Source organism: Trematomus bernacchii, unplaced genomic scaffold (assembly GCF_902827165.1).
Source record: "Trematomus bernacchii unplaced genomic scaffold, fTreBer1.1, whole genome shotgun sequence".
In the NCBI taxonomy this organism is placed as follows: domain Eukaryota; kingdom Metazoa; phylum Chordata; class Actinopteri; order Perciformes; family Nototheniidae; genus Trematomus; species Trematomus bernacchii.
In genome coordinates, this window is record NW_022987739.1 from 26,403,312 (window position 1) to 26,431,294 (window position 27,983).

The 27,983-nt window shown below is 41.7% G+C and overlaps 1 protein-coding gene across 1 annotated transcript; it reads left to right on the top strand.

The window, feature by feature from the left end:
• Nucleotides 1-355: 355 nt before the first annotated feature.
• On the top strand, nucleotides 356-27,553 carry lats2 (large tumor suppressor kinase 2). The gene is given in 10 exon segments (XM_034146268.1): nucleotides 356-546; nucleotides 7,122-7,799; nucleotides 17,492-17,624; nucleotides 18,113-18,267; nucleotides 18,269-19,666; nucleotides 20,484-20,711; nucleotides 22,148-22,502; nucleotides 23,283-23,483; nucleotides 23,930-24,036; nucleotides 24,593-27,553. Coding segments are annotated over 9 exon segments (3,483 nt in total). The 5' UTR covers nucleotides 356-546; nucleotides 7,122-7,436; the 3' UTR covers nucleotides 25,136-27,553.
• Nucleotides 27,554-27,983: the final 430 nt, after the last annotated feature.

A 27,983-nucleotide genomic window follows, 5' to 3' on the forward strand; every position in this document is an offset into this window, starting at 1 on the left:
AAACTGTTGAGATCAAAGTCAGAATTGTGAGATTTTAAGGATTAAAAATAAATAAATCTGATAATATAAATGTATAATTTTCAAGTCAGTTTTTTATTTATTTTGATCACAGCTCAAATGTTGTTCTCAAGTGGCCCTTATCCTCTTCCGTATACATCTAAATAATAACCCAATAGAAGAAAAAAATGTGTTCCCTTTGTAAACCTGGTTAAATTAAAAGCTATTACCAAGAATCCAGTTTCTCGTGAAAAGTAACTCCTCGGAGTGAACCATCCTTTTCAACACACGATCTTTGTCTCGCTGCTGACGTGCGTCGGTCCGTCACGTGACCTGAGGAATGTTAACAATGCAGCGAGTGTCCAACTTTGTGCTGCATTTCTGATCCTGCTGCAGTCTGCGGAGAAAATGGAGGCTCGCTTCATCACATTTACCCTCTTTCTCCGTCCTCACTGAGCTCCTCGGGGTTTTCTATGCGCTCTTCAACCGAGAAACAGGATTTACTCTCCAAACTGAGGTTATTCTCGCTTCTTCTTCTTCTATCCCATGGTAAGTTGAGACTTAACTTTTCCTGGGAAGGGGAGTGGTGGAGTAAACTTATTTCCACGACTTGTTGCTGAGGAAAAAAATGTTCCGTCGTGGGTGTGTTGAAGTGAGGAGATTTTAGAGAGATTTCTAGGTGTTTTCCTTATAGTTATAATTGGACTTCAAGAGTTTTTTCTGCATAGGAATGTTCTGGAGCTGCAGCAGTGGATACAGTGAGGCCACAGGACGGTAAAACAGGGGTTTCCGACCCTTTCCATGTCCAGGGGCCGCAGGCAAAAACTGTTAACTACACAGACACCATTTTGTAACGGTTTTAAAGCTTTGACACAAATGTGAGAAGTTAATTTATCAACAGAATAGTTCATTTTTACATAATCCCCTATTGTTAAATTAAAGTCAATGCTGAAATTGCCATGTTTTTTGCTGCAGACTCCCTAAAGTAGGGACCTCTAAGGTGCCAACACTTTATGTTATGGACCTTATTATTTGTAAAGAAATCCAGGAGGTTTCTATATAGTTATATTTTTGATTTGAGTATCAGAAAACCCTGCACTTTATTTAGTTGAGTTCCTGCATTTACAATTAAGCCGTGACATGTGGTTAGGAACAGACTGTTAATATGCATAAGATCACAATATTTCCAAATGTATCACACTAAAAAGTGGATTTCTTGTTTTTCACAGATAAGATAACCAAATAGCTGAATTAGTATATGAGTCTGTTGGGATTATTAAGGGGAAATGGAGGAGAATAAGTGGGAAAAATGTCCATAGTTTGCTTTTTTTGTCTCTTATTCCAAGCCTAAAGGCCTGCATAGTTTGGCACCGATGCAACCATGTGTTTCATTCAGGTGTGCTTCTACTAGTCTACTACTACTATTACTACGCCCAAACACACACCTTCTCTCTTATGTTTGACACACTTTTACTACATTTGCCAGGAGCTTTTATTTGTTCAGGTGTTTGATTAGTAAAGAACTCGCCTGGCAGCTGACTCCTAAGTGCTGAGATTTGCAAACCATAACACCAAAGTTGTATATAGACACTTTTGAGTATCATCCTGCCAGCCTGTCTCCAGAGGCAGGAGGTGACATTTATCTTATACAATTAGACCTATTATACTCTGACTTTGGTGATGCAACAGTGTGCCTTCAGGTATTTGGCCACAGCTGGGTTTGATTCAGTCAGGCGGTGCAGAGGCTTCTTTTTAAAGGAAGAACCACAGGATCAGAGGGAAACCACCAGTGGACTTCACACAGAGGCTGGCAGATGTTGTGCTGTGGTTTATTGTATAACAGAAGCAGGTAAATAAAACAACAACGAGGTGGCACAATGGGAAATAATCTTGTAAGATAGATAGATAGATGTTCCTTATTGATCCTAAATAAGTAAATGATTGTGTTACAGTAGCAGCAGGTTCTCAGGATTTGTATCGGAGTACACAGTCAATATGTACATATCAACATTAGAAAGAGTATATACAGTACACAACATTAAGAAATACAATGAGACCGCCACAGTGTCCACAAGATGTAAAATATGTCTGGTGCTTGTGCTGTGAAGTTGAATTTGATGTTAATGTGTGTCTGTGGATATTTGTGAACACCATGGATTGTAGTAGTTTGCAAGTATAATGTTTGTGATTTCACCTTTTTATATATAGCAGTGGTTTTGAAAACAGAAGTTTGATCTACTGTCCTTTTTAAGGCTGTCCATTTAAAAAAAAAAAAAACCTTAGTCCACTTAACGTCATGTGATTTTGTCCACTCGAAGACTTAGTTTCTCCACAGAAAATTATGTGATTGCCAGAGATTTACTCGTGTTTTTTGGAGATAGAAGAAAACACTTTAGAAATAGCTACTCAACTTTAGACGTCTTGAAAGAATAAGACTAATAGGGGGCAGCCTTACCTTTCTTAAACGTACCTTCTTACTTTTACAACATTGCCTAATTTCTCTACAATGTCCCAAATACAGCAGAGACAGAATTGTCATCATTCTCTCTATAAAAAAAGTGACAGCAGTCAGGAAGGTTTAGATTTTTAATGTGACTGACAAAATATGACCAAACAACAACATTTATCCGTTAATTTATTTATTATTTTTGCAAAATTTGAGACTTTAAGACTTGTTATCAGCCTTAAAGACACATTATTTAAAAAATGTCTCCCTCGGGTCACGTTTCCCGGCGTATCATGAAGTTTGCATATTTGAGTGATACTGGCTGTTTGTGCATATTTTCACTTTGACTCTGGTCCAAATCGGAGTCAGAGGTTAGGTTTTAAGGTTAAGTCAAAGTAGAGATAAGGCTTAGGTATGTATTGTTGAAGTTTAGGGTTAAGTATGGAAGTGTGTTTGTGGAAATGAGTTGTTGTATTTAGCAGAAAAATGTCTTTGCACATTTCTTTCCTGGTACATTTTCAAGGTTGGACCTGCACCAACATCCCTCTATTTCAACACATAGATCATCCACAGATCTTGTTTTCTTTTTTTGGTTTATTTTGGTCAGCAGAGACTGTCCCAGACTGTCCCATGATTCAGCGGTGGTGGTATGAGTTTACTTGTAGTTACTTGTGGAAAGGAATGCTCATTGGTTGGACATGGCGCCTGAAGCATCACAGGAATGGAGGGAGAGATCCCAGAGATGGGGCAACATTTTCACAGCGTTGCACCCTTGTCCTCGTCCTACCCCACCACCCAGCAATATAAAAGAAAAACATGTTTTTGTCCATGCAAAGTTTTATCTGTACAAACAGTGAGGGCTGTGTCCTTCTCAGAAATGGCCCAAAGGGATGGAGTCTGCCAGGGAGGAGGAGGAGGAGGCGGCGGCGGCGGGGGTTTAGTGGTTCAAGGCTTCTTATGTTTGGCTGCTTTGGTGTGAATGCCATGAATCCAGTACTGCTGGGCAATGTGGTTTTTATTAATAGGGACATTTTGTGATCCCATAAAAGAGTCAAAGTAGCCGATTAGATAGGATAAGATAATGGAGGAAATATGCAGTATTACATAGTCAACAACAAAAGAAAGTAGGAAAGTGTAATAAGTTTACCATTAAAAAAAACAAAAAACAACAAGATGTGGTGGAAATAATTCAAATTATTTCAGAAATTATTTACAAAAAGGCACATTATATTATATTGCACATTATAATGTTTTTGTGTATGAAATAAATGGAGGAATTATGAGTTTTATGTTAAATGTTTGCATTGCATAAGAGCAACATGTGAACATCTGGTATTTTCCCATACTGTAAATTCCTCTTTTAAAGGTTTTTCCCTAAGGGGTCCTCAACACAGACACACAGGAGTCTCCTGGACTTTGTGACGATACTAAAGGTCGATGTAATCACACATCAATACCAGAAATGTTATCTTGCTTTGTTTGAGAAATCATGTGTTTTTCTCGTCAGTTGGCATTGTGGATAACTCTTCAAAGTCTACCACAATATCTACACGTTTCACTGGAAGTAGAAGAAGCTAGACAGCGTTATATTTTAAGAGCTGTGGCTAGTGTAACGCTTAATTGTTGTGACTATTTAGATGCTACATTTTTAAACAAAAGAAAAGTAATATTATAACCGCAGACGCAGTATGTTAACGTAGGTTTAGCTTGTCGCTAGCATCATTAAATGACCTTCCGTTTTGAAACCCTGGACAACCAAAATAACTCCTCCCACTTTGGAACTCTGCCCCATGGCAACATAAAATACTAGTTTCTGATTGGCTATTAGCATTGTATTGAAAACAACATGGTAATTTTCACTCAAATTCAGTGAAAACGTTTGTGGAAAACCATACAGTTTCAGTGTTAAAGCACATTTATCTTTTATGGAACACCAACTATTTCACCTCAGACAAGCTTTAAAAGATCTCAAGATTTAGTTTTTCAATGCGCAAACAGAGATAGGACATGGAAACTGACCTCATGTTATATTGTATCTCTTAATAGTCATTTTGAGTCATTTTCTCTCCCATTCTCATTGTCTTTTTGGCTGTTTTGGTTTCTTGTTGGGTGATACATCGAGTGACATTTTGAAGTCGTTTGTAATTTGGAGACTGGTTTTAAGTATTGAATAGCTAGTCTATGATTGTGGTACGTTGATATGGTATGAGCACTGAAAGGTGTACTGATGTATAAAACAGATTTTCTTTGAGGAAACGCCTTCAGCCCATCAGTTGTTTTTATGAATCACGTTCATTGCGGTTCGGATAATTAGGTAAATTACATTTTCTTAGAAACACAATCGGATGAATCAAAAGTCAATTGCTTAACAAAATAGTTGGAATATCAAACCACAGCCGTGTCGAAACGTGCCAGCATGTGAATATGTCTGGCAGTTTTACAGCGTAGGTAACAAACCACATCGGTATCTGGAGAGCAGACTTCACCTGCCAGCCAAACGGAAATCTTTCTCTGACTAAGAAGGATATCTGAAGCATGTGAAACAGTTGGACAGGAAGCCAGCCTGCCTGTCTGTTTCAGGGTCATCTGTCAAGAGTGTTTGCTTGGATAGAAGATTGAGTCTTTTATTTAGTGGATCACCAATGTATGGAAAGAACATTTTTATGTGGAACTGTCACCAACCAGTAAATGGTGAAAAATGAGTCTTCCCCCCCCTCCCTTAATGACCAGGGAAGTTATCTAGGTTTGGTTTGATCCATTGCATTCAAGCTCATTGACTGAAATGAAAACATGACATCATCTCAAGTTTTTCTTTCAACTATAGGGAATTAGGGTCAGATTGTTGAATTTATCATCATTTTGGTCAAACCTACTGGGACATTCCTGGTTGGACAGACTGCCATGACACTTTTCTAGGCATGTATTTATCCATTTCAACCCTTTTTTTTTTCCCACGAAGTAGCATGAAATTGTGTTGATTCCAGTCAGGATGAATTTGAACAACTTGTGTTACTTTTTAACTTGTCATCAATCTAGATAGTTCAGATCAAAAGGAGTCCAATCCTTTGATTTATGACCAAATAACAAAACTATGTCTTCATTCCCACCAGGCTCTTCTTTATTTAGGGCTGATTAACAAATGTCTGCATGATAACACGCTAAATAAAGATGCTAAATTAACATCAGCATGTTAACGACGTGGGCAAGTTGGCATCCTGATGTTAGTGTTGAGCTCCAAGCACCGCTGTGCCTAAGTATAGCCCCACAGAGTTATTCTAGCTGTGTACACTCTTAGTTTTGTTATTCATCCTTCTAAGTGTGTCATTTGGAAATGTATTTCTCCCAAAGAGTACATTCCTGTGGGAAACGGTAGTGTTTATCAGCTTATGATCATCAAAATCGACTTTATTGCCAGGTACATTTACACATACAGGGAGGATTTGCTTTTGTGTGTGGTGGTGCAAAGACACAAGAAAATACATTTTACGACCTGCAGTATATTATCATTTTAAGTGGAGGGTTGTGCAGATTTAAAGAGCGGTAGGGATATATAGAAATGTTCAATTTAATACAACTCACTTCACACATCCTCCTAAGTTATTCTGTACATTTTCAGCTTAATATTTTTGCATCCTCCACCCATATTGTAACCCCCAAGTTGTGTGAGTGTTTCACGTTGGACTGCAGGTCCTCACGTGAGGCTCCTGACAGGAACATGTGCATTTATCTCACGCGTCATCCCATCTGCCCTGCGGGAGTAGCGCTGCTGTGGCAGAATGCGGAGTATGTTCCCGCAGATAAGACTGTCAAACGGTGTTAAATGTCTGATCACAGGGGAGCATCTGAATGTTTGGACCCCTCGTTGCTGCGCTCTCACAAGGGTGTTTACCGATGACCTCGTAGCATAAGTATGTACTGACGGGGGCTGACTTGTGCAACCGCTGCTATGTATTGATGGGGTGCAGAGGGGGGGGGGGGCAGCTGGTTTGATGACACCTAGCATTCTTGAATTGTGCAGTAGGTATGCACCAGCACCACATATGGACTAATACTGGGTCACACTTCCAGATTTGACCGGTTTCAAACTGGTCCTATCGTGATGTTTCTGTTAGAATAACTGAAAATCCAGGCATTTTTAGTCTTAAATCAGGCTGGAATAGATCTTGTTCAAATGCCAAATAACATCTGATAATGTCATCTGCAGTACCTCTGATGGGATAAACATGTAATAAATGTATACATTGTGATCCATATAGGGTGGGTTATCATTTTTGTACATTTATACTATTAATTCTACAAGTTCTAGGTACCTGTTGGCATGCAATTGGCCAAATGTCATACTTATTTTCCTTTAAACGTTGACATAAAACGAACATTTTCATATGTTATATTGGTGTTGGTTATCATTTTTCTGCTGCACTAAAATCCTCAAAATGTATAATCTGTTTAAAATTGGTGATTTTGGTTTTGAGTCGCCAACATATTTGAAGTTACCAGGCCTTATAACTTGACTGTGTGCAGTGTCCATTCTGGTCCACACATTTGCTATTTTTAATTAAAAGCACAACTTGCCCTGTGCTGAAAGTGTAAGCTGCCTAGCGCTAGCTTTAATTTTAGAAAATACATGAACACCATGCATGACCGCAGTCTCCATCTAACTCCATCCCTTCCTCCTCAGGCGGAGACTGGCAGCATCATGGTCTGGCTGCGCGGCGCCCTCGTGACCGGCTGCATTTCCTGGAATAAGTTGGAACCTGAGCCTTGAAAGCCACACCATGGCATGCCTGTAGTTCCTCACCTTCATCCAGCATTCACATAATCTACAGCATCTACAGAATCACAAAGAGAGACGCAGACAAACAAAGGAGGACTCCCAAATCTCCCAACGTTTTTTCGCAGCCAGTTTGAAAGGAATCTTTTTTTGGAGGGAGTGTAAGTGTGTGTGTGTGCTTCCCTTTTTTTAGATTAGGTGCCTGCCCTGGGCACTGAGGCCATGAGGCCCAAGACTTTCCCAGCGGCCCCATATGTGGGCAACACTCGGCAGAGGCTCCAAGAGATCAAGGAGGGCCTGAAGCAGCCGGCCAAGCTGGTGAGCCAGGCGTTTCATGGCGGCAGCTCGCGGTCCGACGGCAGCAGAGCGGCCGACTGCAAGAGCGGGAAAGACGCGGCCAGCCGGCAGCAGCAGCTCAGACCCCCGCAGAAGTTCAACAACTACCAGAATGCCCTGCGAGAAATCCGCAAGTCCCTCATGCCGTTCGACAAGTTCGGCCCTTCTTCCGGGTCGGGACACCCTGCCGGCGCCGGGGAGGTGAACCGGCAGATGCTGCAGGAGCTGGTGAACACCGGCTGTGACCAGGTGAGTCCAAGAGAGAGGGAGAGTATGTGTTTGTGTGTGTGTGTGAGTGTGTGTGTGTGTCTTTGTGTATTGGTTTGTGTTTTGTTGGTTTCTTGTAGGATGGTGCTGTCCTGGCTGGTTGTGAGAATGTGCTTCTTCTTCTGATGCCACGATTGTTTTACACTATTTTTAACCATCCCTTAAATATCATTTTTGTGTTAGTGCCTTGCAGTGAGGGCTGGTTATTGAAATAATCCAGTGGCAAGTAGTATCCAAACTTCTCCAGTCAAACGAAATCTTCATTCAACACTTTTGTTCCCAGATTTAGAACAAAAAAAATGGGTTGGTTTTGTTCTTGGATTTTTTTTCTTGATTCTTGGATTGAATGTGATTGACTAGTGATTAGTTCACTACTGCAGCTGGTAAAAAAATACATAAATTATTTCTAATATATTCGATATTTTTGGATAATAGTGTTTTTAAATGTACTGGGAACAGTCAACATCTAGCGTTAATTTAATTGAGCCACCCACACAGACTAAAATATGAACTATAAGGAATCATAACTGATTACTTACTTGGTTAAGTTTCTATTGTGATTGACTCTTAATTGCTATTCTGCCATTTTCACATTTTTGTGTTGCAATACAATGTGACACATTATATATTTAGAGCCCTACTGAGTGTAAGATATCAACAAGTTAGACAGAGGGTGTATTGTAGTGTGTGTGTGTGTATTGTAGTGTGTGTGTAAATGGACAGTATGAATATGTTAGTGTTGTCTGTGTCTTGGCAAGTGTTGCTCTCTGCCACTTCACTCACATTATGAAGCCGCTCTGCCTCCTTCAGTCAGGAATTTCTAATGAAAGCAGTCGAGGGTGCCATATTCTCGCAGATGCAATACAATACAAGAGCTCCCTGCCAAGTGTACAGTGCTGCGGTTACATAACGCAGACCCGAGCGATGAAATGTTGAAATATCAGGTGGATTTCCCAACCGGGCTGTTTAGCGTTCACTCCCTCAAACGTCTCCGGAGAAGAGCGAGGAGGAAGAGTGTTTCCACGGGAAGGGAGGGCCAACTTTACACAGACCTTCAGCCTCAGAAATCACTGAGAAAAGAACGTGTCATGGGGATGCTGTTACTCAGGGGTCACTTCACTTCCTTAGAGTTAAATCAGTGAGAATTCAGTTTATGCTGAGAAGATTTCAAATGCAAGGATCTTGATTTCGTCTATACTCGTGCATACATGTACAACTATAAAACGTTCAATGATATTATTAGCCTTTTTGCTGTTCGAGCTTGCTTAACCTGAGCAAGACATAATTGCTGCCGTTTGTTGCTCTAAAAAAAGCTAAAATCTAGTGAGATCCATTTCAAACACCTCCAGTGCATTTCAAACACCTGTCAAAAAGATCACAGAACAAACTGAATATCTTGAGGGCAGCCATTTCCTCTGTTCGACGGCAGCTGGTTGACCTCCATTGCTTCCACCATTTGTGAATGAGTGCGGGCAGAGGCAATGCAAACAGGAAGTGAACATTCAATGGCAGCCGGGTGGAGCAGTTCCTCCTGCTGAAGTCCTGCCTCCACCCAACATGTCGCCTCTCCTCCTCCTCCATCCGTCCATCTGTCTGACTCTTTGTTCCTCTGCGTCTCCGTCCCTATACATCTCATCTTTTCTTACACATTTTAAGTAATTGTTGATTCACAATGATTGCCAATCAACGTCCAAATGTTGATTTCACTTTGTTTCAAGATTAAACTCAAAAAGTTAGTCATTTGTTTGCTGTATATTTTCTTTCTTTCTCAAAATCCAAGATGTTGACTACAAACTGCACTTCACACACATCTTGACTTTCCTCTCATCTCCTGTACACACACACACACACTTGACTACTCTAGTGTATGTGTGTGTTGTTAAAACACACAAGTGCTGTTGCCTCCATTTTTAGGCCACTAAGCAGTACATTTTTTATTTTACAAGCCAAAAACAATAATGGCTTCCATAGATCAGCCACTTCTGTCCTTGAAAACCCTTCACTTTAACTTCTCCTTCTCCTCATATTGTTCAACTCAGCTCTTATCAGCACACTTCCTCCTCCTCTTTGTCCCTCCTGTCTTCTCCAGCTGCAAATTACAGAGCAATGTGGCGTGTTACATAATCGCCTTCTTTTTTTTTTTTAAAGGGAGGAAATGTTTTGGAAGGGGAGTGAGGGTGTGGGGCTGCATGCCACGCATCGAGATGACAGGGGAAGAAAGGAAACCGAGGGGAGGAGGGGTTCCCAGGCCTTTAACTGTACATACGGACTCTAGTGCAGGCTAAGCATATTATAGCCTTCGACGTGTGAGCAACACACAGTGCGCTGTTTATGTAACGATGAGGCCAGCAGGACGTGACTTTGAAGCTGTGTTCGTGTTCACGGTTAAGAAAAGTGAAAACTACTCGCTCCTTTAGACAATCTCTCCTCTCTTACTATCCTACAACATCTTCAAACTGTGTATTCTTCTAGCATTAAAAGAGGCCCTTAATGCTTTTTGCGGTTTCCCCTTTCCTGTAGTGTTGCTTTTTGAACATTCGAGCATGGACACATGTCACAGTAGAGACACCAACTACTGATATACACCTGAACATGAGCGCGATAGGGCCCCTTAAGTATAGACAAAGAAAACCAAACTTGACTGGAAAGATGGGATAACATAATCAATTAACCACTTTGCTCAATCTAATCATTATGAGTAGGTTTGACTAATGTTTGGGAGGCGTGTGGTGCAGTGGGTTGTGCGGTGGTGTTCGGATCAGGGGGTCACAGGTAGAGATGTCCCGATTCGATCACGTGATCGGGGATCGGAGCCGATCATGTGATTTTCAAAAGATCGGAATCGGGAGAAAAAAATCGGGGATCGGGAATATATATATATATATTTTTTTTATACTTTTTATCTTTTTTATTTAACGTTACAAAACAAAAATGACCATGTTCACGTCTTAAAGTCATCCTGAGGCCTTAGTTTTGGTTTAAAATTACACAACATCATGCATGTGTTGCTTCTTTTGGGCTTGTTTTCATAAACCTGGTTGCTTATTTCTCTCAAATCTGGCAACAGTGGGCGCAGTGTCTAATAGTAGCAGTAAGCTAACAAGAGGCTACGTTCAGCTGGTGACTCGGGAGTCGGGACAGAGAAAATGTCAGGAGTTTGGAAGTATTATAAAATTGAAACCGAAGGCAGTGTAACAGCCAGATGCAATGTTTGCAAGGCGGAGGTTCCGCGTGGTGGAAAGAACAGAGCTACGTTCAACACGACCAATCTAATACAAACACCACCAACAACAAAACGACGAGTACACAGCGGCCACTCGGGTAACGGCACTGAAACAACTGACACTTTCAGAGACTTTTAAAAGGAAAGAGAAACTGCCCCAGAACAGTGAAAAGGCCAAAAAAATAACAGCCAAGATAGCTGAGTTCATCGCGTTGGATGACCAGCCATTATCTGTTACCTTTTTTTTCTCTTAATGCATTGCATAAAGATCGGATCGGGAAAAATCGGTATCGGCAGATTGTCAAAATCAAATGATCGGATCGGGAGCAAAAAAAGGTGATCGGGACATCCCTAGTCACAGGTTCAAACCCCCCTGCAGTCAGCATGTCGTTGTGTCCCTGAGACACTTCACCCCAAATTGCTCCTGTGGGGATTGCCCACAGTATCGAGTATGTAAGTCGCTTTGGATAAAAAGCGTCTAACAAGTAACATGTAATGTTTGTTGTGAATACTTTTAGTATCCAATTTTATTAATTATAACGCATATATTGAAGGAAATCAATGCATATCGTTTCTTAACCATTGCTGTACAGTACACGTTGCCCCTTGGATGAGGAAAAGGAAGGTTACATCACGACAGGTTTTATGGCTCTGTGTGGAAATGATGCATGGCCATTCCTCTTGGCGTGTCCGTCCATCTGCACTCTGATCGTCCTCCATATGGTTTAGATTTTCTCATTTAAACTGCAGTAGGTTTCAGAATTGGGTCAAAAAGACAACGACAAAAAAAAGTTTGTTTTTGTGTTCATTATGTTGGTCTGTCAGAGCAGTTTGTTTGTTTTGGAGTTTGTATGCTTGTGATTATGCGTTTAGGATAACTGTGTGGTTTGCGGCCCGCGACCGTTATGACAAGGGTACAAAATGTGGCCTGGATATTTTCGACAGAGGGAGAGAAAGATGGGAGAAAAACTATCCAGAAAATAGCTAGAATTCCTGCTTCCTGAGGAATGTTGAGCACTGAACATCTGTCGCCATGACAGCCGGGGTCACCAGGCCAGCCTCCACACTCACACTCACACTCACACTCACACATGTAAAAATGTCACAGTAGAGGCACGCATATGAACCTTAAAATGAGCATTATATGTCCTCTGTAAACCAAATATTTGTATACTTATTACAGATATCAGGTTTTTATTTTGGAATACAAAAGTAAGCATTTATTAAATAGGGAAAAGTTGTTACAAAAGCCGCTGATAAGGACAACCCTTATCTTCTGTGGGTCTCAAAATGATCAATCAAAATGCATTTAAATATTTTTCACCTTTTCTGTGTTTAGCACAGCGCCGTGATATGCACACACACATTCAGGCACTTCCACATTAAAAAAAAGGCCAACAACATCAATTGTATTTCTTGTATTTAAAAAAAAATGTACCCACGTTCTCGTTCTGTGCCCCATGTTCATTTATCTCTTTTCATACGCCATATGTGTCCAAAACATTTCTCAATGCTTCTTTTCTTTCCTGTAAGGAAGGGTTACATAAATATATCCAATAAAATGTGGTTTGGCGTGCCAGCCAATCTTATAAAACAGCACTTGACTGTTAGACAGTGGGTCATAGTAGCTAGCAGAGCCACATCATGGTGGGAGGTAGGCATTTGGATTTCAGCTGGCTAAAGACTTTCTTTACATTTCCCAAAAACGTCCTTTCCTAGATTATCTATCATCTGGAAATCATTAATGAAGGGCATTGATATATTCTCAAGTATGTACTCTTAATCCTTTGATACGCAAGTTATACTTTCTAATTGACTAGATATCATCCGTCTTATCAATTTAGTAGTGCTTTAGTCTTATGTGAAACATTTTTCTTAACAGTGCAACACATTCATTGGCATTCAAGCTCTTATTTTGTTCATTGCACAAATACTTTAAAGAGAGACTGTTTTAAAGTGTGCTTTGTTGTCCCTATTTCAACAATTATCATAAATCACCCATCTGAAATACTTTAAACCAGCGTTACTATACTTACACATTGTAAACAAGGAGGCAGAAGAAAGCAAACGAGGGAGAAAACTGAGCGAGAGGAGGACATAATGTGACATTACAGGGCGGCTCTGGCAGCCTGCACTCTCTACTGGCTACGCAGGAATGCAACACACACACACACACACACACACACACACACACACACACACACACACACACACACACGGCATAGAAAGTGTGTGGCCTTGGCATTTCCTGGCTCTGAGAGCTGACTGCCCACGGTTGCTGTGCGCTCCTACTTTTAACCCTTGGGCCTCACTTTAGATAAAGTTGCTCTAATAATGCCCTTTGGAGAATAAAAATGTTCATAAAACTGCCATAAACTTATATATTTCTTTATAATTTAAACTTCAATCTTGTTCCAAACTTCAACCCTGATCATCACTACCAAATATTCATTAATTGTTGGAATTTTAACCCATAACATGCCAGTTTTCTTTACATAATTCCACTTTTATATATTCAAGTTTCTCACAAAAAATACATTTTGCAAGATGACTTTCAACACATTATGATCTCATTTGGATTTGTACTGAATAGGGTTTGAACGTCAAAATAGAACCTGCATTAGCCGCTAGCTCAATTATTTAACCTAGGCCCAATCCCAAACCATGCCCTACACACTACCCCTCCGTTTGCGCGGAGGGTCCGCCACATTAAGTGCTGTTCCAAACCAACGAGTGTGGAGCGGTGTGGAGGGGGAGTGGGCTATCAAGCCATCAAACAGCGAGTCTGCATCGGTGCTGACTGGAGACCGGTCTCTACCTGACCGGTCTCAACGCTGTGTGTGTCCGTCAGGAAACACGCTGTTTACAAACAGTTCCAGCAAACATCCACTGATAAATTGCGATGCTAAAAGGGCTTTACAAAAAAGTAACACAATTAAAGATGTTTAGAGTTTTTTATTTTACTTATTAATATTATTTTTTGTCTTAGAGATTCTGATTTGAAACCGTTGTTACATACAGTTACGGTATTTCCTGTTTCTGCCGGACAGAGGGGAGTTTGTCCCAAAGCTCACTCCGTCACGTAGGGGTAGGGCGTGGTTTGGGATTGGGCCCTAGTATGACGCTGTTGCTGTCAACTGGCTGCTAACTGCTATCGCTAACTAGCTCCCTCCTGCTAATTTCAACACCCATTTGTTGTTTACAGTGTAGCTGCTAAGCAATACTTACTTGCATTCAAAAGTCCATCCGAAGACGTGCTAGGGAAGATCTCGTCTCTGTTAGGTTTATAAGCAAAGCTCTTGCATACCACCAGACTGAAGCTTGCATACCAGAAGTGGTACGCGTTACTCAGTTTGGGAAAGTCCGTACTAAAGGAAAAAAGTGCATCAAAGAAAATGAATTAAAAGGAAACTTTGTCTGCTTTTCATTTGATTGAAAAGCAGACAAAGTAGTTGCACAGCGAAGATAATCAGGAAGTTTGTTTCCATCTCTAGCTAAATGCATTTTGACCCTTTCTATCTGACTGCCGAGTGATTTATGCGCTAGCAGCAGCACTTTTTTAAATCTCCAAATGATCCTGAAGCCATTGTAAAGATTTAAGAGTGGGAACAATGTGCTCACTTCTCCTGGTTCTTGTTAGAATCTGGCAGCAGCCTGAATGTGCTCTGCTTCAATGTTCTTTTTAGGAAGAGAAGTGGAAAGGTCATTGCTGAAGTCCATAAATAATAATTAATATGTATAATAATAGCAGACTACCATTTTTTTAATATATCTTTATTGTAAAACTACAACTCTCAGATACTTTAAATTGAGATAATGAGATGTATCTATTGCCCTAAAGTGAAGTTACTCAAGGAACCAGCCATCCTATAAAAGAAGACATTGACACTTTAATAGATACACTTTATTTGTCTTGGCCACAGTGCTTCATAAAAACGTATTAAAACATATAAAGACATTTGATATTGACAACACGTCAACTTTTTAAAGATTTCTAAGATTTGTTCCAATAGCTCAGCAGCGTGATGGAGTCAGGAACAACGATATGCTTCATCCTTTGCTTTGATAATGACACGTAACTGATAAATATGCACATGTATGTGGGTTTTACATATTGTTGCTGTAATGTATTTCAATGAGCAAAGCAAGATTTGAATGCTGTCAGGGTTGGTAGATCAAATCAAACCAACATGAAATGCTTTAGTTTGTGGCTGCTGTTACTTTATTTGGCCTGCAGAGGCACCTGAGTGTCGGCTCTGAGATGTCTTTGCAGTGAAGTCATCTGCCTTACGAGGGGATTTCCTTATCTAGGTGTGGGTCCCTCCGTCGCTGAGGGAAAGACAGATTTTTCTTTTGTGTTTATCTCACACTCTGCTGTCCTGTTTGTTTACCGTTGTGAAAAAGACAGGAAGTTTGTCGTCTGGTTCCCCCGCCGCACAGTGAAGAGGAACTCAGATTTCCAGGTGTGGTCAGACCGCCTCAATGTTTGCATTCACGGGATTCAGGATTGTGTCTTCATGAAAAACACCAAGGAGGTGAATTAAAGTTATTTAGCTAATAAATAGATTTGACCCTGCAGGATGCAAGTAGATAAACAGAAACCAATGAAGCGCTATTTTTAGGCATTCGCATTTTAGACCACTTTATACTTCTGCAAAGCAATCTGGCAGGGATGGAACGATTACTTAAAAAATGTACTTTCAGATTACCCAAATAGCAACTCATTTGAACAAGGTAAACTTAGAAAAAAAAATGGGGAAACAAAGATTTCTAGCATCAAAATGTACCATCTGCTTAGTGTATTTTTAAAGAAAGACTTACTTAAAGGTGGGGTAGGTAATTCACTTCAGAAACACTTTTTGTTATATTCCATGGAATGCTCTTAACATCCCGATAGCAATGAATACATTAAATGCTTTGACAATAAATACATAAAAAAATGTCATCTGTGGAAGCCGTAGCGCTGTAAAAAGCACGACCAATCATCTGAGCCGGCCCGGCTAAAATAACTGGATGGCCTACCTGCCTGTCAGCCTTCCATCTCGTGCACAAACTTATCTCGTGCCCTCATTGGTCATGTGCGCGTTCGTGTGTGTTGGAGGAGGGGCTCTGTAAGGAAATCTGAAGGAAGGGGCAGAATTTTTTCGGCTGCGTACTTTCAAATTCTAGCGCACTCGAGCTGGTTTCTCCATTCTTACCTACCCTACCTTTAACTTAAAATAAGAATACTTCTTGCACCCCCGGTTGTATAATGGACCTATTTTGGCAGAAAAGAGAATAACGAAGTACCATAAATCATGTACACTAGTATGTTGTACTCAAACAGTTTCTGAGCTGTGTAAGACAGGGCAGCTCATGTATTATAGAAAGGGAAATGGCACAATTATAAAAATAAGGTTTCTGTTTTACTATGATATATTTCTTGTAAATTCGGGTGCTGCTAACAGACACTTTGATTTAAGTCCATGAAACTAACATTTTGTCTTTTGTGTTCCTTTGTCATTATGTTGCTATAAATCCCAACATTTCAACCAACATAAGAACCCAAATTGTTTCTGTCTTGCCACAAACAAAGTATGTCTTAAAGCTTCTTGGTCTGAGGGGGTTTCAATTATTTTGAATCCTGAGCTTTAAGATCTCCTACTTTTTTAAATGAACACGAGAACCAGAGGAATGATCGGCATTGTTTAATAAAAGGTCGATTCGCGAGAGGAACGCTCTGCATGTATCCCCCTTCACATTTTTGCCGCTGTGTCCCGAGTATAAATTACACGGCAGCTGATGAATAGAAAATGCCAGAGTGGTTAACCAACATTTTTCACATCGGTGACCTACATAGCTGTGGGCTTTCACAGAGACCCACCTGTTGGAGCCTGGGATGACTCTGAATGGTTGAGGAGCTAAAAGGCAAATTATTATATAAAAGGTCATTTCATCTGAAGAATTCGAAGAATGCAATCAATTTGTTGCAAGGTTCATACGTTTTGAAAAACACCCTCAAGCTTAATATATGGTTTTTAAGTGTTTTTAGTATCTTATTCAAATTATAATAAGTACAATTATTTGTTGATCATTGATGTGCTGCTGTATTGATGACAGGGAACTACTTTATCTTAGATTTGAGATTCCTGTCGACCAGAAATCCTTTTATTGTGTGTATGTTTGCAAATTCCCAGTATCCTTTACACAAAATCTGTCTCATTGCTTGTCTTGTGCGTTTAGTTTTCTGACAGCGTAGCCTAAATCAGTCTGAGATTTGGTCATATAAAGGTTTTGATTTAGCGCAAAGTAAGATAAGTAAATGTTAAGCACGTTTTGGTTCTGGCTGGTCACATTTGTAATACTTTCTACCTTTTCCAAAGTCTTTTACCCATGGTTTTGATCATATTTAAAATCTCAGAAATGGTATTATATTTCTCAACATTTCTTTTTGTGTGTGTGTGTTTCACAGGAGATGGCCGTGCGGGCGCTGAAGCAGACGGGAAGCAGGAACATCGAAGCGGCCTTAGAGTACATCGGCAAAATGAGTTACCTCGACCCTCGAAATGAACTCATCGTCCGCGTCATCAAGCAGACTTCACCAGGTATGAAGACCACCTCAATAAGTGGACTTTGGCTCGTAGATTTCTTTCCAACTATTTATTTATTTACCGTCATCATTGAAAAGTAATCGGAAGACAGTGCAGAGATAAAATAATAGTTATAGTGAATAAAATAAAATACAAAAGGATTAGGAATAAATATGCAACCCTATTGACCACGTTGACATCTCCTGATCTCAATATAAAATCAATAGACATCTGGCCAACATGTGTAGGTGGTCAGAGATCCATAAAAGGTTTTCGTAAAAGTTGTCCGCTTATTTTTTTAAAGCATAACTTGTATAGAAGTTTACATTTGTGGAAGATTTGATATTCTATTCATATATTTTCACTACTTCTGTATTTACTGTATGTTGCTGACTGATCTTTAGCAACACATTTGGCCCCCCATGTACAAAGAAAGGGGGAAAAACGAAATAATCTTAGATCATGGTTAATATTTTGAGTGGTTTTGTTGCTTGTCCTTTCAGGAAAAGCTGGTATGCCCAACTCCATGGACCACCGCCCTGCATTAGAAGCTCCAGGTGAGACTCAGGGCCTTCCTCCCTACCACCCGATGGGGGCCCAAATGTACGAGGGAGGCTACGGCCCTGAGGGGGAGATGCCCCGACCCTACATGAGCGCCCCCCCCCGTCATGAACTACATGATGCCGCCGCCGTCCGGTGCATCACAGGGTCCTGCCATGGGAAACCCGATGGGCCGCCCTCCCAGTATGGGCTCCTACCCTCCAGTGATGGCCCCGCAGAACAACCCAGGCAACCCCATGTACCCCCCGGGGGCCCAGCAGAAGGGCTACCCCGGCGGCATGGAGCAGCACGGAGCCATGATGAGCTACAACGTCCCGGGCCAGCCGCTGCAGCTCCAGCCTCCGCCACCAGGGGGCCCCGTCCCCGGCCCCCACTACGACTACGGCCACGGCAGGCCTCACATGATGGAGCCCGCCGGGTACGGAGTCAAGAGGACCGCCTCCTTCCAGAACAAGATGGCCCCGCCCCCCATGGCGCCCCAAGACAACTACGTCAACATGCAGGGGAAGAACGTTCCAGGGGGTGGAGGGGGAGGGTACCCCGCTAACCTGTACCTGCCCCCCCACTCCCACCCACGGCAGGCCTCCCCCACGTCCCACCAGGTCCACATGATGTCCCGCTCCCCAGGAGGTGTTGCATCCATGGGCCCCGACTTCTCCGACATGCCCCAGGGTTTGATGACTCCATCTAGAGCCAGTTTGAACCTGGATCTGTACGAGCACCACTGGGCGGGGCCTCCAGGTCCTGAAGGAGCCCCTCAAGCCAGGCAGCCCCAGCCTCAAGGCCCATTCAGGGGGGAGGTGAGAGTCCCCAGCAGAACCAACTCCTTCAACAGTCGCTCTGCAGGGCAGAATGGTGTCCGGCCTGCGATGGCTGTTCCTCCATCAGCTGGAAAACAGGACCCCTCGCTGGGCCCTCCGAACACCATCACGGCCGTAACATCCCCGCCCATCCAGCAGCCCGTGAAGAGCATCCGTGTGATGAGGCCGGAGCCCAAAACAGCCGTGGGGCCATGTCACCCCAGCTGGATGACGGCTCAGGAAGCAGGGGAGCCTCTGGCCTACATGCCGGAGGAGACTTACCCCCTGGAGCCGGCTCAGGAGCCCCGCTGCCCGCCACCACCGTACCCCAAAAACCTGCTCATGTCGGGGCCAGAGGAGGCAGGGATGTGTGGAGCTCAGGATCACAGCAGCCCTGCAAGCAGGAGCTCACATGGAGGCAGCGGGGGAAGCGGGAAGACAGAGGAGAGCCAGCAGGTGAAGGAGAAGACCAAGGTGGGCAAGGGAGAGAAAACGGTGAAAGACAAGAAGCAGATCCAGACATCCCCTGTTCCCGTGAGGAAGAACGGGCGGGATGAAGAGAAGAGGGAGTCGCGCATCAAGACCTACTCGCCTTTCGCTTTCAAGTTCTACATGGAGCAGCACATAGAGAATGTGATGAAGACGCACCAGCAGAAACTGAACCGCAGGCTTCAGCTGGAGCAGGAGATGTCCAAGGTAAGACCACACAGAGAGAAAAGACACTTAGTTAAACTCACCGTGAAGATTTAGGTCTTTGAAATGAACATGCAAGTTGTAGCGAGTGTCTTGAGCGCCCTGCAGCAAAGCATATAACCCCTACATATCCTGTGATTTGCATAGATTTAGTGAACTTATGGAGCTCTTGACATCCTCATTGCAATGCTCGGCCTCACTGGAAGGCATTTTTTAAATAGTATCAAAAGGAACACACCAGTGGTTCTGCATAATTTTTTGTTTTATTTAGTAAGAAGTAAAAAAAGGTTTTGTAATGTAAGAATTAGACAAACGATAAAAAACGAATACGATTAATAAGTTAAATTAAACAAATACCAAAGATTACATTTACCTAATTAAAATGCAATGGCATCATATGTTTATACTTTGTTTTCAGTTGAGCAGACATCAATTAGTTTTCGGGCAGCTCAGGGAAATGTCAGAAGAATTGTTCCTCAGGACTTTTGTTTTTGACAAAAAAAATCTTTGTCTTGAAAAGAAAAGCCAATCAGTTCACACTTGTCCCGAGTGATGACTATTTGACCTCCGCCCTTTTCAAGTACTTTAAGTAATTGAAAAGCATTTTTTGAGAAAATACCGCAGTCAGACCCAGACAGAAGAATTAGTTGAATATGACAGCAAAGGTCAGGGTGCCGCCGGGTCAAGCATACGCCACATTCCTAGGTCGTTAGTTATAATAAATGCAAAAATGGAACTTTAAAAAAAAAAAAGTTGCTTATCAAAGGGTTGTTGTATATTCCCGTCATGATCTTTCTTTAACCCTTTCCTTGCTGCCCAGGCCGGCCTGTCGGAGGCAGAGCAGGAGCAGATGAGGAAGATGCTGAACCAGAAAGAGTCCAACTACAACAGACTGCGCCGGGCCAAGATGGACAAATCCATGTTCATCAAACTCAAGACTTTGGGCATCGGTGCGTTTGGTGAAGTGAGTCTGACACGTAAAGTGGACACGGGCGCACTTTATGCCATGAAAACACTGCGCAAAAAGGATGTCCTCAACCGCAACCAGGTGAGTTGATACATGATTGTTCACATATGGAGAAGTCCTGAGTTTGAAGCGTGTTTTGACAGACGAGATAATTTTCTTTAGTGTATTGGTGCTGACATGAACATAGTTAAAAACATTTTTAATAAATATGTAAGTATTGCAAAAACCAGAGAACATTAATATAGAATCGAAGTACAATACAAAAAATAAAACAGTACTCTAAATGTTTGGAAGAAACATAAATATAGAATAGTAAAAAAAAACACTAATGAATTTAATTAAAACAGTTGTGAGAAATGAAGAACAAAAACACCTTAATATGTAAAACAAATACAATAAAACTTACAAATAAACATAGAATATATGTGTAAGAAAACATTAATACAGAACACAAGAAAAATACAACGGGATTAAAAAAAATGTTTATAATAGGAACATAAATATAATTGAAGAAAGATATGTTTTTAAAGATATGTATTTTAAATTCCCCCCAAATAATCATAACAACTTAGGCACAGCCTGAGGCCTGCACCACGAATCCAGTTCAACAGACCCTGGATATGTTTGAGTTGCCCGGCTTAACTAACCCTAACAAACGCGATCTCGCTAAACGGTCCTACGACGCTGGTTATCAACTCAGTAACTCAAGCCAGGGTTTCTCTGTCCGGCTGAGTGCGCGTTCACGTGAAAGGGGCGGGGCTAGCAACATTTGACCAATCACAAACATGGAGAAGCGTACTGACAGCGCAGCGTCATACTTCCTGAATGAAAAGTAAACTATAATATTAGACAAATATGAAGAAGTTAAACTTTAAACATCCATGACTTAAACACTTTATCCAGGATAAAAGCCACATAGCTGCACCTGCAAGGTGAATACAGCTGGTAAAAGAAAAAGTGTTTGAATGCGTACATTAACAGGTTTATGAAATCACTGCCCCGTCCAAGACACGAGTGGATCTGACTTTAATTACATTTGACTCGAGTGTTTCGTCAACTTAATGTGTTGCTTGAAATAATACTTCTGCATACAGTATGTGACACTGTGAGTGTTGCACGGCCAGATACGGCTCAAGAAGCTGACTCAAATAAGGAAATATATGATACATTATGATGTGATATGAATGATAATGGGACACATCGACGTCTGCACTCACAGTGCCGCGGACTGTACTTAATGTTACTTTGATCCGGAGCTCTGATTGGTCAGCAGGTGGGGCTTTCACTGAGTTGATCTCTTATGCTGAACGGCTAACCTGCTCCGGAGCAGGTTAGCCGTTCAGCATAAGTTACCATGGAGATCTAGCCCGGTAAGAAGAGAACCAGCGTCGTAGGACCGGAAACCCAGAGTTTTCCCTGAAGTTACCTCGCTAAGCGAAAATCCGGCTTCGTAGTACAGGCCTCAGGTCTGTTAATATTACTGTTGTTACTTAAATGGATGTTTTCTTTTGGTGCAGGTGGCTCATGTGAAGGCAGAGCGGGACATCCTGGCGGAGGCAGACAACGAGTGGGTGGTGCGTCTCTACTACTCCTTCCAGGACCGCGACAGCCTCTACTTCGTCATGGACTACATCCCCGGAGGAGACATGATGAGCCTCCTCATCAGGATGGGCATCTTCCCCGAACATCTGGCGCGCTTCTACATCGCGGAGCTAACGCTGGCCATCGAGAGCGTCCACAAGATGGGCTTCATCCACCGAGACATCAAGCCCGACAACATCCTCATCGACGTGGACGGACACATCAAGCTCACCGACTTCGGCCTGTGCACCGGCTTCCGCTGGACACACAACTCCAAGTACTACCAGAAAGGTGAGGCAGTTTGTGATGATGGATTAGTGATCTAAATATGTAAACATACACTTTGAATGCATGCAGGATTTAACACCATTTTTAGAAGATTCTATGAGGTTAGTGGACTGGAAACACGCAACAATATACTGTTTGATCCCATTGAAAAGGGCTGAAACTAACAATTTGTTTAAATCGATGAGTATGATTGATACTTTTTTGGGATATAAAATGTCCAAATGGGTTTTTTCACAACTTTGCAGAACCAATTGTGGCTGTTTCAGATATCCTTTTTTGTATACCCCAAAATATTTACGTAACATTGATGTATGATCAAGAGAAGCAGCAAAGCATCTTCTTTGAGAGGCTGGATTCAGATTATTTTTGCTTTGAACATTTCTTAAATGGTTGAATGATTACCAAGTAGATGCTGATTATTTTTAAAACTGATTGATTAATCACCTGACTATTTTAGCCCTACAGTGAAATTTAAAAGCGATATTCACAAATGTTCCTTAAAACTAGGTCTTAATCTCACTGATTTCTATAATATTTGTTCTCATCCTGAAGCTCGAGCTTCAATTGTCCTTGAAACTCCAAGTATAGCAAAAGAAAATAGCTTGCAGGGGCATTTCAGACACATTCATACCTGTCAGCTTCCAAATCCAGACACTTATCTTCTTCTGGTCGCTAAGTGCTTCGCTCACGGGCAATAGTTTTATTAGTTTTTCTTTCCCATGCAGCTAATCAGGTCAGTGTGTCATTGCGTTTTTGTCATTGTTGCCCTTTTTGTGCCTGCAGGGAGCCACGTCAGACAGGACAGCATGGAGCCCAGTGACTTCTGGGACGATGTGTCGAACTGTCGCTGCGGGGACCGGCTGATGACTCTGGAGCAGAGAGCGAACCGGCAGCACCAGCGCTGCCTCGCGCACTCTCTGGTGGGAACCCCCAACTACATCGCACCTGAAGTGCTACTGCGCAAAGGTGGGGGGAAATCTGAAGGTATGAAACAACTTAATGTTTTAAATGAAGTGTATTTTGAATGAAAACATTTTGAGTATTTAACCATCCAAATCAAATGTAGATGCTGATGCTGCCTTGTGTAGAGCAGCAGTCACTGTTTTGATAGGTGATGTTTGGAAAGAGAGTACATATCTTAGCAAGGAGGGAAAATGTGTGAATGCTCAATAATTCAAGGGTAATCTTGTGAAAAGGTTAGCACATGTTTTGACAGGGGACATCAACAAAATCAACCAAATGCATGTTTGGTATTTGCATTAACCAATTGATCATTTCAAACTGGCCATGTTGAACAAAATATGTATCGCACAATTTATTTTCTTTCATTTCAAATCAAAAGTATGTGACTGTACAAATACATAATTATATCTTTTTTTTGCAGTATTTGCATTTGAGGATGAATCTGATATGTGTGTTCTGTGTTGCAGGTTACACCCAGCTGTGTGACTGGTGGAGCGTGGGAGTGATCCTGTTTGAGATGCTGGTGGGACAGCCGCCATTCCTGGCCCCCACACCTACTGAGACTCAGATCAAGGTCAGTGAGGAAGAGAAATATCCATATAGATTTGAATTAGATATTTAATTATTCACCTATTGATAATGTCGGAAAACAAACGGCAATGAAACGCTATTTTGCCTTAATGGTCGGCTGTCAATGGGTGAGATAACTGGAACTTAGGAAGTAAACTAAGGAAGGGTAAGAGGGCACCTTATTCCAAGTTTTGCCAAGGGGGAGGCCCACATTGTTAGACTTTGAAAACCACTAACTTCTTTGCAGATGATGAGATCACACAGATTAATACAATTAAGGATAAAATCAAAGATAAAAATTATAAATGATAAATAACTATAAAATAAGAAATGTATTAAAATGAACATATATACATATTTGGTTGTGTGTGTGAAAACGGTGTGTATTTTATGTCCAGTAATTGTGTCACATTGTTGACCCCTGTTGAAAAGATGTAAGTCAACGACTGTTTGGAGGGTAATGAATGAAATGTGTCGGTGTGAATCCAACAGATTGAGTATGAGATCTGACATGACTGTATCTGTTGTAACCTCATGTGTTCTGTCCCTCCCCTCTGCAGGTGATTAACTGGGAGAGCACCCTGCAGGTTCCTGCTCAGGTCAAACTGAGCCCGGAGGCCGTGGACATCATCGGGCGCCTCTGCTGCTCCGCGGAGAATCGAGTGGGCTCGAACGGCGCCGGCGAGATCAAGGCTCACCCCTTCTTCTCCCAGGTGGACTTCACCAGCAATCTGCGGCAGCAACCGGCCCCTTACCGGCCCAAGATCGCCCACTCGATGGACACCTCCAACTTCGACCCCGTGGATGACGACTGCGGCCCCGGGGCGTGGAGCGACAGCGGGGACAGCAGCCGGGCGCTGGACATCCTCTGCTCTCCCAACGGGAAACACCCGGAGCACGCCTTTTACGAGTTCACCTTCCGCAGATTCTTCGACGACAACGGCTGCCCCTTCCGCTACCCGAAACCCCCCGAGGTCAGCGAGGCGTCGCCAAGCGTGGGCCCGGAAGAGGAGGACGAACAGGAGGAAGAAGAGGAGGATGATGATGAGGATGACGACGAGGAAGGAGAGCAGGGGGAAGGGTGTGAGCCGGTGTACGTGTAGAGCTGCAGACTGACTTTCTGAGCGTCTTTTTAGCTCGTCACACTGCCACCTATCACTGCTCTTCTCCTGTGTGTGTGTGTGTGTGTGTGTGTGTGTGTGTGAGAAGAGGCGTGCATACACAGGTGTGTCTGTGTGTGTTGATGCATATCTGCCATGTGTGATTGTTACAGGAGCAGGATTGGTGAACATCACCCCCTTGTGGAAACTATAGTGCGTTCACAATGACTTCAAATACAAAACTCCCCTCATCCAGGACCAAGAAACGACATTCTGTGTTCACAAAGGGTGAATCGGTTAGAAAGGATTTTACAGGATGAAAGGATTGAATCTTGAGAACGTGAGGATGATTGGATCACAGACAAGATGTCAAATTCGAGGACTGCTTCTGGATCTTTCCAGCGGTTTCTTGTCCCATTCCTTCCACCCTCGTGTCTTACGGACGACTGAAAAACCTCCGCGGTGATCTCCTGACACAGGAGCTGCTTCACACCCCGATATCGGACACACGCGCTGTGACGCCAGTTTACTGTTAGACAGTGAAGTAGGGGGAGACTGAACAAGCAACACGCCTCTTTCACAGCTGCTGCAAAATAAGCTACAAAGACACATTGCATTCACGTGCACACACTCACACACATGCATCAGTACAGTTTGGGGTGGATGAAGAAATCTCTGCAGGAAGATTTCAGTGTCAATATTTCAAGAAGTTGGCTTCAGATTCCTCTGAGAGACGGCCATCTTGATATCTGCTTTTTGTAGCAGATCAATCTTGAAATATTGGAATTAACTAAATGAAATGTGTTTGGTTACATATATCTTGTATATCCACAGCTGCCTCATTTTGTGCCAACTGTATTTCACCGTGTTTTGTCCTTAAGACGGAGCCTGATCCTTCTTCCCTAAGAGGTTACTGTTACAAATATCTTTGTGTTTTTAAGATGCTTCAAGTTACTGATCCTCTATTCTAACTAACCATTTCAAAGCTCGGCTACAAAAGCATTTGATCCTACAAAAAACATGTATAGATTTCACATAAGGCTAAAAAAAAATCAAGCCTAATTCGGTTTTAGTCGGATCAAAGACTGAGGTGTTTATTGAACCTGACGTTCAGTGGACTTCACACAAAGAATTGGATCAAGAAAGCAAGAAACCCGTTTTTAAAATGATACTTCTTGTTTACTTTGGGGGGCAGAGAACACCCAATGCTTTGTTTTAAGGAGCACACTGATGAGTAGAAAGAAGGGTTAGGTGTAACCCTAATTAAGAGAAATCAAAGCCAGACCCGGCCAGGCCTGAATCTGCCGTGTCAGATGGTGCTGAGTTGGTTTCTCACTGAGAATCAAAACTCTAACACACACACACACATTTACAGCTATTTTGCAAAGATGAGTTGCATTGTAACTTAACCCGCCTCCTCGTATCTTCTTGAGGGAAACACAAACGTGCAACATGTTCTTACAACAGCAAACATGTGATAGTATGACTATGTGCAATACAAAAAAATACATTATATATAGTTGTCTAAACACTTAATATCCTTTTTTTTGTACTGAAATGTACAAATATATTGGTTTATATATATATTTTCTCTTTTCAGTTACAACATGCTGCTTATTATTGTGGTTAATATTATTTACATTATTATTATTATAATTGTTATTACCTGTTTTTCTTTTGTTGTGGCTTAAAGAAGTGTGCTTGGGTTTTGAAAGTAATGAGCCGTGTGCCTTTTTTCTAATTGAATGTTGGGAGTGTGTGTCGCCGCTCGATGACGAAGGTGATGATGAAGATGACGATCAGTGTTTTTGCAGAACAAAGATGGCGGACTCTTCCTCTCCTGCTGCCGGGCTGGTCCTTAACGCAAGAGAGGAGGTATTCAGAAAGAAATTGGTAGATAAAAGTTCGAGGAGGAGCGAGGCAGGATGGCTTCAGGAAATGTAATCTGAAAAAGAACAAATAGCTTTCTCTGTTTTATATACAATTTCAACAAAGAGTTTGTGTTTGGTACATTTTCCTTATTTATCCGAAATGACCACAAGTGTGAGTGTTGTTTATCTTTTACTACAGACCTGTGCCATGTTCTGTTTTGACGCTATCATCCAGTACCTTCTCGCTTATTGACAATCATTAAACGGTGACTGCTCTCTGTGTCGAACCGTTTGAACACCAAACCGTTCAGTATTCTGAATTTGACCTTGAAGACTGGGAATGCTCAAGAAGTCTGAACTTTTTCAAGCGATTTTTTGAAGCATAATGATGATGGAAAATGTGAGGATCAGATTTGTTACAGAAGATTTTTTTTTTTTTTTTTTACTTGCCTGACAATGTATTGAAAGTTTGTTTTTCTGTAAATGTGCCGTGCCTTGTGTGAGCAGCACAATCTTAAAATATTGCCTTATCATCTTTTTCACAATCCTCTCTTACCTGTTTTTATTATTTCGTTTATTGAAGTTTTACATCAACACTGGCTTTATTTACATGCATCAACAACCTTATTTTTATTCCATTCAGTAACTTACAATAAATAGATTTTTAAGGAAAGTGGTCAGAACAGTAAATTACTTAATGACATAATAAATAAGGTGCCATTTTAATGTAACTTATCATATATTGTTTCAAAATAATGATTTAGGAAAGTGAAAAAGGGGGTTTTCCACACTCTAAAATAATGCAACTTGGGTCATTTTTGTCTAAAGCTCAAATGTTACATTTAACATCAGAGAATGACATATTTGTTGCATATGTTTGTTACATATTATTACACCAAAAAACAATTTCATTTTTGCCATAAATGTGTTTTGACAGTGGCTTTAAATCAGGGGTGTCAAACTCAATTTCATCACGGGCC